This window comes from Limanda limanda, chromosome 14, assembly GCF_963576545.1.
Source record: "Limanda limanda chromosome 14, fLimLim1.1, whole genome shotgun sequence".
Taxonomy (NCBI): Eukaryota; Metazoa; Chordata; class Actinopteri; order Pleuronectiformes; family Pleuronectidae; genus Limanda; species Limanda limanda.
This window is the reverse complement of record NC_083649.1, coordinates 22,809,354-22,821,983: the sequence shown is the minus strand read 5'-3', so window position 1 is coordinate 22,821,983 and position 12,630 is coordinate 22,809,354. Positions and strand designations below refer to the sequence as shown.

The 12,630-nt window shown below is 41.4% G+C and overlaps 1 protein-coding gene across 1 annotated transcript in view; it reads right to left on the bottom strand.

Moving 5' to 3' along the window:
- The window catches only part of uvrag (UV radiation resistance associated gene), an 87,153-nt gene that overhangs the window by 30,750 nt on the left and 43,773 nt on the right, over positions 1-12,630 (bottom strand). Inside the window, exon 13 of the mRNA XM_061085479.1 lies at positions 3,178-3,253. Coding sequence (XP_060941462.1) covers positions 3,178-3,253 — 76 coding nt within the window. The remainder of the gene's footprint in view (positions 1-3,177; positions 3,254-12,630) is intronic.

Genomic DNA, 12,630 nt, shown 5'->3' with positions numbered 1-12,630 from the left:
GGGCACTTCAGACCAAGACCCAGCAAACTTGTGGCCAGCTACTTCAAAGAAAAGCAACAGCCAGAAGACATTGATCTGAGAAACACCGTTAACATTTCATTCAAATCCCATTCATGTTCTACTGGAACCAAATATGCATATTAACAAAAATGGCAATGTCACCACAAAGATGAGAGAGACTCACTCGGGTATTGCTGATTTTGCAATATTCTCTGAAATAAGGAGTTGGACAATCTCTGGGCTGCAGCCCAGACATTCCTTAAAGCCTTTCTTAACTTCTCTTTGTCAAACAAATGAACCTGAAGTGGCAACATGGGAGTGGGTTACCACCTGACATCCATGGTGCTCCGAGCACACTCCCCATCTCTACCCTTGGCCCCTTGACATTTAGCCTAATAAAAGCAAACCTCTCCCTCTGCCACATCAAAGCAGGGTGACCTGCTGTGCCCCTGATCCTTCGCCAGCTTTCCTGTATCACTTTCAAACACAGCCACACAGGGAAATTTAATAAGAGATGGGCAGCTAATGTCTTCCACCCAGGCTCCAGTCAGTCAGCAAACCAGCCAATCAGCTCTCAGAGGGGTCTGCTGTGAAACCAGACCTCTGCTTTGTATCATGGAGCCAGACATTGGACAAACTGTGAAATGGCTGTATAACATGCATGGCTAAACCAAAGGAGGCTATTAAAGACATGAAGAAGAACGATTCAAAAACCACCGAAAATTATCTGTCTATGAAATGCTGTCCGTTGGGAAATCATATCAGCGGTAGAAAGTCCATGCTCAGTGTGTAGCAGTCCGTAAATCAGTCATTTTTTCCAATAAACGAACAGGAAACAGCAGTCTTTGTAAAAAAAGTGGCTGAGAATGACAAGGTTAATGATAAAAGTTAAATTAAAAGGAAAAATTAAAAGATGCATCAACGAGACCTGTCGACTGACACTTTTCACAGTTTTTCCTCCAAAAAATGTTGACGTGTGTGATGTAGCATCCTAAAAACTGAAAGATCACACTAACAGGAGTACAGAGTTTAATGTGGTGAGCAGATATCACCCGACCTAGCATGGGGACGCTTTGTTTGTGGTTTCTATTTTATCGACTATGACATGTTTACCACTTCTTCAGTTCTGAAACGATGGACCATTATGACTATCATATGGAGCAGGAATACTCATGTGGCACGTTTATATAGTTTTGGAGTCAACCTGATAACTCATCCTTAACATGGACACATTTAGGAACAGATGGAATGCATAAGACATGGCTTTGGATAGAAGCTGAAATTTCATCCTGCAGAAGTACTGTTGCTCTCCTAAGCCATTAAAAGCACGACTTGTTACCATAGCTTTATTAAAAACAATGAAAAGAGGTGGTTCTTTAAGCGTAGGACACCAAAACCCTGGTGTTGGATTTAGTTTGTTGTGCACACTGTCCGTCACTGGGAAACAAGCACTCATGGAAGTTCTATGCTGACAAATTGAAAGAAGAATGCTATGTTTATTTATCTGTTATTCCACCGATTGCCTTTGCAAAACCCACCTGTGAGACAGCTGGTTTCTATGTCTCAAATTTGAATCTTTTTGCTCTGGTTTAATGGGTACAGGTAAAAAGGTCCTGCTGTCTGGATCTCATTTTCCCTCTGCAGTGGACCAGATTCCTTTGAAGCAGCATACACAGTTTTTTTTTGTGGCAGCCATTTTGATAATGAGTTACAATGTGTCCGCTCTACAAAGCCGCTCTGAGTGCATTAAGGCACCATTTTATCCTCCACCATTCAGCCATATTATTCCTGACTTTATTGCTGTGAAGCAGACCTAGGTGCAGAGTACTGCTCCTCAAGCCACATACATGTGCCTTCCATCAGCTGTCAAATGAAGCTTTCAGTGAGAGTGAGCATACAGTGTTACATTTGATGACAACACATGGTGAAGATTTATAAAAGAGAAATCTCAGAAAGCTTAGATCTTGATGTGTGGCTTTGATCAAAAGGATTATGGGTTGGGATTTTTTGACTTGATGAGTAGGAAGAAGAACGGAGGTTGCAGTGTCAGTCATGCCTAAGTAGAAAAATGAAATATTGAACTACATAGTTCACCGCTCCATTTTTTTAGTCTACAGATTGCTTGTTACATCATATTAGCAGAATATAGAACAGGATATAAAAGCAGTCAAAGTGATGCAAATGCACCCCCCTGTGCGTCATATGTGATCAGTGAATTAAATCAAATGACATCAAGCTCAGTAATTCAGTCCAACTAATATTTATTCTCTCTTGTTGAGAGCGCTTGGATAGACGAGCAGTGATGACAGGTCGCGTTGGATAATAGTTTGCCATGACTCAAAAACATTCAGAAACTAACAAGGTACAATACAATGCCAGTCTTTCATAATGGCTTCATTTTGGATTCATTACAAAATAATCACACTCTATACAGAAATGAGCCTAACTATATTGAGTGAGACTACAAACTCCAACCGCCTGATAAATTGTTTCCTTCAGACTGTGCTTATTTCTGTACTTATTTCTTTTTGCTGACTTTCTGACTCTTGGTCAGTGGTAGAAGGATGACAGACTTGGACACTGGCTGGCAGCTTTTGGTCTATTAGAACTCAAACCTCCCAAGGGTGCAGTGGTTTGAACTCAGTCACCTGGTAGCACTAATTGCACAGTCCTATTCAGTAGAGAGGCCCTTCATTCCTACGTGGGCTAGGAGGAAAACAGGGAATGGAATGCAAATTGGTAAAAGTCAGTGCTACATGGCTCAGGGAAGAATGGAAGGAGTCACCCAGGTCAACATGTTGGTTGTACTTTAATAAGCATGGTCAGTCCAAGAGCTCAGCCTCCCATGAAGTGTATGTGCATGTTTGCAAGAGATGAAGAGAGAAAGAGAAGCTAATTTTATAGCATTGATTAATCTGGTTTGTTTAGAGTGACACCCATATATAAATGTAACTTAGGGGCAGGGTTATACTACGAAAGAAGTGGGTTTGTATGTTGTAATTTTGATTGATCCTTAAACATAATTTTTTTGACACCACAGAATAAACTAAATGTATAATATTACATAAATATATGGTAAATACATACATTTTCTACCCTCTAATTTGTACTTTTCCATTATTCAATTAAAACATTAGTGGAAGACATTTATGTGCTGGATGTGTGTTCATATATTACCTGGGCAATGTTTTTGTTGAGTAGGTAGACCCCATATTCAAAATGAAACCGCTCTCCTCTCGGGTACAAGGGGAATCTGTGAGAGATGGGGCGGAAAGAAAAACTTAGCATTCAACAGGAACAGGTGATTTACTCCATTTGATCCATTACCAACAGAGTCTGAAAGCAATCGTGTTTAGACCCTTCAAACAAACACTCGAAAGCCAACTAAGCATATTTAATTCTACAACAGCATTACAACCATATCACATGCATAATACAATATACTGTAGATATAGGCATGTGGAAAAGTCAATATGGGATGGTGAAATTAAATAGGTGGTTCATTGTTTTGTTAATTCTTTTTTGAAGGATTCAAACAACTGTAGCTTTTTGCCTCTGCCACAGGCAATGAATTCATCCTGTTCCTGAAAGTCCTCGTTCATGTAGCCACTGGCGTTTACATAGGGCAAAACTTGCAGATGGTTGAAGAAGCTGGGTACGCGTCTCTGATCCCTTCCCACCGACGCCACCTCCGTATCTTGTTAAACTGAAATATCAAACAGGGCAGAGGCGTCCAAACAGCCTGTCCATCTGCCTCTCAGTAAGAACAAAGAGAACTTTTCCTTTCAGCGTGGTGGGAAAGTCCCCTCGGTGCCAGTCAGATGTCTTAGTTAGGACTGCACAGGGAGTGCTCAGGAAGGATTGGGGGGGAATAGCCCTGGGTGCAGGGGTAGGATAGAGAGGGGAGCATGCTGACTTTCAGAATGGGAAAGTTCTCTTTGCTACCAGGAACATAAGGCTGGACTCATCCCTTCCTGTTATTATGCGCTTACGTCTGCTGCTCTCCCACTGAGGAGGATACAGAATATTGGGAAAGCAGCTCCACAGACTGAGCAGTCTGACAACACACACACAAACAGACACACACACCTGTCTGCATCGGTTAGTTCTCTACATTAATACAAGGGTGGGAATCGAAAGGTTACTCACGATACGATCCCATATGATACATGAAACATGGCCCACGGTATCAATACAGCGATTCCTGCGATAAAACATTGCAAGACAATCATAAAACGATGTGTCTTACTGAGGAAGAATTCAAAATGCCCCTAAAGAGGTAAAGCGCAGGACTAAAGAGGTAAAGCGCAGGAAACTGCATTTATTCACTGCAATTTGGGGTCAGTTTTACAGACTGAGATAAAGCAATATACAAAGAAGTGTCTTGTGTATAAATACTGACTTGTAAACATTAATTGATACACTTTATATACATGATGTTTTTATATATATAGAAGTAAATATCAATATTGCATATCAATAATCGTATCTCATGAGTCAGGACAACAATATTCTGCCCTATCGAGCTCTATTCCTTCTCTATATATGTCACTTTAAAGGTAGAGTCAGCATATAATTGCGATCCAATTAACTTACTTGCTTGTCTCGCTGTTTGGTGTTATATGGCTATTAATATTTTTACTATTGCTACATGGCTAACAGCTGGGAAATGCCAGGCTCGCCCATAAGGTTGCTTTCAACAGTGGGTCATTGTAGCAAACAATCAGTCATGAAAAAGTAACACTGCTCAGAGTGCTTATATAACCCCTTGTAAAGAAAAGATGGCTGAAACTCTTGGCAAGCAACCATCACAACCACCCGCCAGCATTAAGCTAAATTCAGTGGCAGTCAAAACTTACATAAAGCACCTTCAACCTCTCATTAAAACACTGAAATAGTGGTTTTGAAAATGTATTTTTAATAAGATTTGCACTACTCAGTTCTACACATGAAGATGACATCTAGTCTTTATAAAAGCAAACATCCAACAATAAACATGTAAGATGCTACCAAGGTCAAGTACTGTCACAGGCGTACATACACATACTGCAGAGCATTCACGCTGTTAGTCAAATAAACAGATGTTGCTTCTTCTTGTTGCAATAGTTGTTGCTGCCAAAAAGCCATGGCAAATGGAAACAACGAGCAGAGAAAATATTATTATAAAAATAAGCCTTTCCATCTGAAAACTGATTAATAAAGCTCGTGTTACTGTTTATGGCAGAACAACAGCACAGAATTGTGTTTGGAGTAGCACCTTGATGCGTCTGTTTTATTGCAACTTCCATAGATCATGTTGGCAACAGCCCTATAACCCGGCATGTTAATGTACTGATTTAGATGTGCTTGTGGTAAGCTAAAGGCATGAGACTAAGAAAACAAATCTTTGATGACACCTACATTTCTGATGTACAAAATTGCTCTTTAGCTTATTACAGACATGGCTATTTTTAAACACAAGGTCTATCTTTCTTTTTTTGTAGGGTTTCAATCCATTTTTGGCCATTTTAGTTTTGTCCTACTTTATATCTGAGCCTGTCTGTAGATCTCCGATAACATTGTGACCCAGTGCTCACTGTAAACACCTCCTCACTCACACATCACATTGCAACTCTGAAGTAAACTCCCCACAGATGGAGATCATTCTAGCCCTAGAATGAATTCTAACAGGATGTTGCTGCAAACGCTTGCAAACAAAAAGTGAGACACAGTGGCCTGAGGGCCACACACCCAGCCACTTGCTGGTCCTCAACATCCCGACATGAAGCCAGGGCCCCATGGAGAAAGCAATATGCCAGAGGTTATATCTCAGCACCAGGAAATAACTAACAGAGAGAGGAAGAACAACACAATAAGCATACTCCTCACGCCGCTGGCATTCCCAATATCACCTCTCTGCTAACAGATAGGATTTGTTTGATGATGAACACGCATGAAAAGAAAAACAGAGCCACTTCCAACACACACACACGCAAACACATGAGTACACACACCGGCTCCGTCACAGCAAAGTGATTAATGACTGCTGTCCACTGTGTCTGAAATCACACTGGAGAGACTCCGGTTCACCAAACACCAGGAATTCCTCCTGGGGACGTCCAGTAAAGTCAAATATATTATTACACAGCAGTGGGGAAGATCGAGGAAGGGAGGAGCTCTGATGATGGAGGGAACGTTCAGGGGGAGTATGTGAGTACATTTTGTTTATTTATATATTATTAAATATGTCCGAGTTTACCCCACTGAGATTAGGACACTTTCTATCAAAACATAGGCAAAAACTCATGATGAAGCCCAAAGTACTTTCAAAACTCCTTATGTTTCTTTTTCTGTTTTGAACTAACTCAGCTGTGGGGACCTCTGGGATCAATGTTGGGGACAAAAAGACATAACTAACACTTTTGCTTTAACAGTGGTGCGTGCATGGGACAGACCTATAAGGCAGATTGAGAGGAGGCAGAACACCATCTTTTATCACTCAGCCAGCGGCACAAACACTAAACAGGATGAAATAAATTACAGGCTTGAAAGAATATGCTGGCCAAAATCAGTTTGCTGTCAGTCCATTATGATGGAGGCTCCAGAATAAACAGGCACGAACCAGAAAGACTCACACTCAGGCGAGAGATATACTGTTTGTAGCCCTGCGTGCACTTTCCCACTGGCTAAGAACAACATGTTTTTGGGATGTTTTTAAATGAGGTCATACTTACTTCACCTCTTGCACCTTGTGTGCAATACAGTTCGGGTCTTTTGTTAAATTGAGTTGTACATTAAAATCAAATCAAATCATCTCTTTTCCCGCAGTCCTCCTCCTGTTTCCTCACTTTCCTTAATCAAACCGTTTCTTCTGTAAGCACATCCCTCTCCTGCTCCGCTCAATGGCAGCTCCGCTGACGGGTCATGTCTGCACAGCTAACACAGCAAACTGAATATGACAAGCAACCATAATCAACACACCCAATCGCTTTAGTGTCCATCTAAAGGACTGATTACTTAAACATGAAAGCTGTTTCCATTTTTCTAATATTCAACTCTGCGTGCACTGGACATAAAGATGAAAAAGAATTTAAAGGGAGTTCAGAGCAGAAGTAGATCTGTCACATTTTTTTCTCTGTCATAAAAAAAACCCTCTTCTCTTTTTTTCTACCCTAAAAAGGTGGCCTAGTTAACATGTAAGTGCTGGCATGGCCTATAGACACAAATTATGTAATTAATAAGAGTGGAGGCATGAAACTGTAAAAAGACAAAAGCTACATCTCACAGGAAAGTCCCCTGTCTTTACGAGTGAGAATATTTACACTCCTGGTCTGCCAGCACCTTTACTGCAGCGTCTAGACACCCGTTCACTACACAGGCAACCTTCAAATACAGTATAAAGCAGGTACTCTTGTTAAAACGAGGAAACAACCATAAAACATAAAGCTACAATGATAAGATCAAGTTATAGTTTGTTGCACTACTCTTCCTGTTCAACTCTTGAAATAAAAACACACCCTTGTTGAGTTATATTTCTTTCATCTTTGGATGATCCAATGTCGACACTGTGCCACTGGACTGCACTACAGGGGCCCCTGAGGATCATTATGACTCACTATGCTATTTGTGCAAACAGAAAAGTTGAAAGGTACAATGCCTCTCTCGTTAAAGCCTTGTATATGTATTTTTCTTTGTACACACACAGGCTGTTTGACACTGGTGGTGCCCTCTGAATTCTTAAAATACAATAACAGAGCCAAAATGGAAGGTGCTGAGTCCACCTCAGCCCCGTTTCTTTGAGTTGTAATAGCCGTCGTCTCTTCAGGCAGCCCTGTTAAAAACATTGTATAAGAAAAACATGGCCACAGGGTCTGTGGGTGCTTCTTGTGCAAACTAGCGAGCATGTATGTTTACGCGTGTATATTCGACGCCCCTCTTTCACCTTGAGGGTCCATTGTATTAAAAGGATTATAAAGGAGGACACAGACCTGCAGGTGGGTGGTCGTCCTCAGCTATTCTGAGGTTCATGAGAATATGGTGGGAAGAGACCCAGTGACTGGCTGACCTGCTGTAATGTATACACATGCTGAGGTCTCCACATGTGTTGGCTTGCCTGTTTAGACATCCTAATTAATACTCCATAATGTGCAAAACAACAGTTCTGCACATGGTGGAGACCAGGATTGGCCAGTACACGTCTGTTTTAATGGTGGAGCTATGTTGGTAGGGGGAGGGGGGTTCACAATTTCTTTAATGTGCAATTTCAAACAGCACAGGCTCATAAATCATCTTGGTCTGCTTTTTAAAAAAACACCTGCCTTGCAACTGTCAAGGCTCTAATGGCAGTGGTTACTAAATAAATCACAGTGAGCTGTAATTTTCAATATCTGAGAAATGATTACAATGAGCATCTGTCAGTGAATGCTATTTTAATGACCACTGCTGCACTTAAGAACCCCGTATAACTGTTTCGCCATCTTGGTCTATGCCGTTAAAGTGTCTCCTGAGTGATGTGGCGGTTGCTCGCTCTGTCACACTGGGTTTTCATCACGGCTCTTAAGAATATCCAGGGTTCCGCTGACCCCCGGTTCCCAACCCCCACCCTCTCATTTTCTCATTCCTATTCTTTTGTTTTCTGCTATTGTTTTAATCACAAGCAGAGCTGGAGATGAGCAGTCTGACCAGGACCATACACTGTAATCGCCCTAAACTCAGTCAAAGAGGAACATCAGTTCAACCCCAATGACAGTTTCTGTGATCTGTCGCTATATAAAACCATTAGAACAAATATTTTGGATCAATAATCCAAAATCAAAGCAGTCTCACAAACGTGACATAGCTGTATTTAAAGGGCTAAGACTCTACAGTTACTATGATGTCCTAAATGACAACGCAAACATGCTGCTGCTAAGCAGGTTTGAAATTTGGCATGTTGACCATCTTAAGTTAACATGTTAGCATTCTAAAGTTTGCTGAGGTAAGTGGAACACTTAGCACTATGCAATGCAGCACTTATGCAGAAACCGTGCCCTAAAACAAGCTGTCATGACTTTCTTGGCCGTTTTTAGATAATTATTTTATTTATGGATGGTGAAAAGCTATGCAAACCTACCCAGCCCAATGTGAGATTATAATTGCCCCCTCGGTTTCTAAATTAACCAAATTTTGTTTAATATCAAACAGAGGCATGACTACTGGCAGAACTGTTCAATCTAAACATCAGTGAAATAGAACCTGGCAACATGAGGGAGACTGAAAGGAAAGCAACACATGATGCCGTAAACTAAAGACATTCAACCACAGGTGCAAAACAAGGAAATTGAGATCTTTCAGTCTGAAAATTGTGACCAAGCCAATGTGAAGGATCTGGGGCTCCAATAAACCATGGTGTGAGCCATTATCTACAAATGTAAACAAACCAAAATTCAGCCAGAAGTGTTTCAACAACTCAATCAGGAGGTCAGAAAAGAACCCAGATAAACATGGAAAGAACTGCAGGTCTCATTTGCCCCACAATAAGAAAGCCACCGGGCAAAAGAGGAATCCATGGGAGAGTTGTTAGGCGCAAACCACAGTCGACCGAAAATAACACAAATGCTTGTCTCACATTTGCTCAAGGTTTTGAAGTGGTCTAATCAAAGAGCTGTCTTGATTCTAATTGGATTCTGCGGCAAGACCTTAAACAGGAAGTTCATGATCTAAAAACCTTTTGTGGCTGAATTAAACAAATTGAAGAAGTGTGGGCCAAAATTTTAACACAGTGAAAAACATCACAAGTTATAGCTAACTGTGTTTCGTTAGGAACTTAAGTGACTCACCGACTGATATTGTCATCTCATAGCTAAAAAGAGGGCGAGCTCTGATAAAGACACAAAGACTGTGAGATGTACATCCATTTCTCAGTCTATGAGCAAGTATACAATGCTATTAAATGCTAACAGCTGGCTGAGACTTTCCTTTCAACCTATAGCATCCTTCAGAAAGCCGTCCAGCACACATGTTTCTTGTTATCGTTTTAATGAAGTATGGACAAAGACAGAACAGGGATAAACAGACCATTCCTGCCATTGTCCTTGAGTGATTTGGTAGAAAACCTCAAAAGGCAAGTAAACATTCTGTCTGGTCCCTTGGTGTCTTTGCAGTTGACATACAGAACTAAATAATGAGCTATTTGACTCAAATTTGATTTCAGCTGTCTGACTCCCGAGTTGTTTGCCTCTGTCATCTCTTCAATGAAGAGTACAGTAACTATGTAACTGGACCACTACCAAACATGTGCATATGACACTGCTTGATTAGCAAGATTTATTGTACAGTGGTAGACAATAGAAACCACAATTGTGCCATTCAAATGTTAATGTTCCATGTTATACAGGAGATTGAACCAAACCCGAAACTATAAATTTCAGTTCTTAAATGTACTACATATTGTGAGGAAATGAGTCTGGCACATCTAAAGAAGGTGAATGTTATCAAGTGAAAATGATAAAATGCCATTCATACCCATTGTACAGTATTACCAGCAAATATCTCAGAAGATATATCTTTAAACCTCTGTAGATCAGATCAAATCTAAATGTCACCTACCTATGCGATGAGACTGAAAGAACGCCCTCTGAAATGACTGACAAACTCTACATTTGTGTCCTTATAATGTAGATTGAGAAGGATCATGCCCTACAGGCTTAAAGTTCTTTTCCCTGTCACTGCTGTGCAACCTAGGGCCGGACAGGGTAGTTTGGGTGTAATCCCCTCACTCCTTCTATACACATGCTCCATGAAACCACTGAATCCCCGGAACAATAACCTCTTTTCTTGGGGCTCACGGTCTCCTCTGGTCTTAAGCTAGCCCTCCTCCACTGGCATAAAAGTTCACCCCTCTACCAGCCGCTTTTTTTGTGACTGAACCAAGCAGTGATGTGTAAATCCCACTTACATCAGATTTTCTTTTAGCCAATAATAAAGACAGTAAATTTTACAATAACTGATTTGCCTCAATTTGGGGCGAAAGACTGTATGACGCAGCGCTCTCTTTTTAATGGCTGTGTTCTGGTCTCAATCAAACACTGGACATCTGGATCGCATGGCCCCACTACTCCCCCAGGCAATCAGAAACACTGGAACTGTGCTTTCTGCAGGACAAAATGTGGGAGCAACATGCCGTTAGAGTGCACTGATTTCAGAGAACTCTCTGACAGGGAGGAGGAGGATTTGGAGACCCCTAAAAAGGCCACATCCTACGGTCAGCCAAACAGAGAGGTCATCTTCCACACCTTACTGTCAAACATTCTACCAGGGCCACGTTCAGACTCTGGTCTGTGCCCAAGTGCTGGATGGTAACCAGTATCAGACCAACACATGCCTCTTTTTGTGGCAAAATACCAAGCTATAAGAAATAAGGCAACCATTATTCTAAGCCCAGGTGGAAAGAAATAAAGTGATATTGGTCAAAGTCAATTATATTCCTATTTTTTCACACCACACTGAATGTCCTGTGCTTGTAACACTCAAATAAACACATTTTTTTTTCTCCGATGTCACCAGTACTATTAAAGACAAACAAGAGGGACTCTTGTGTTGGATCATAATTGGGTCAAATATTTCAGCTACTGAAACCTGTATCCACAGGTTCTGCGGTAAAACCACAGAATAGGCGAGAACACTGAGCCTTACATTAAAAGATGTGTGACTTTTAATGTAAAAGGAGTCGTCGCATTGCAAAAGAGTGGGTTGGGACAATTACCGTACAACAGGGGCCTACAGTGCAACACACAACTAAAACAACAAAACATTCCTGGGTGCGTGCCATTATAATTGACTAAATGCTTGGTAATCCTGCCACACTTTGAGAAACGGATCCCAAGCCACCTCACTTATCACCACCGGCTGCCTCTTTCCGACACTTTAATCACCCCTTTTCTGTACACTTTGAGAGCTCAGCTAGTTGCTTTCCGTCTCGCCACACATCATTTTGCTGTGTGTCTGCAGCCCGCTGGGGCCTCACGGGTCATAAACATGTGGAGGAGGGAGGGGTTTAAAGTTTGCTGGAGGGTTTGGCCCCAATCTGAGACACCTAAGGGTGCTGCTGGATTGTCGTGTCTGTTCACCAGCCACACAGCCTGCAGGTTTATTTTTTGTTGCTGGATGCCAGTGTAAATATCCTGCATAGTAGGAGTGGAAATGTGTAAAGTGACTCCCAGGGAGCCTCTCCAGCTGTTGTCATGTCATAATCACGTAAACAGAGAGATGGCTGCTCACTCACTGTGTTGTCTGATAGTGTCTCTTTTTCTCACACACTTTCTCCCAGCTGTTTGTCTGCTCAGTATGACAAATAGGGATGTGAAAGTGTCAGGGCTCATCTGCACATCATTCCTATGTGCCCTGATTGAGGATAAGCAGTGACTGGTTTTGGACAGGGACTACAGCACAAAGTGGCACAGGTAAACAAAAGAGTTATTAACCTCTATACCGTTACACCCATAGTTGGCTATTCAATAAGCATATGAACATAGAATAAGATGAGGATAGATTCCAAAGTATTATGATGATTTCAGACTTGTTAAACAGTTATACCAAACCGATTTGACATAAATGAGGCTTTCGAGTGTAGATTCACTGTACTTAGCCTCCTCCAGGTTTCAAATGATCCCC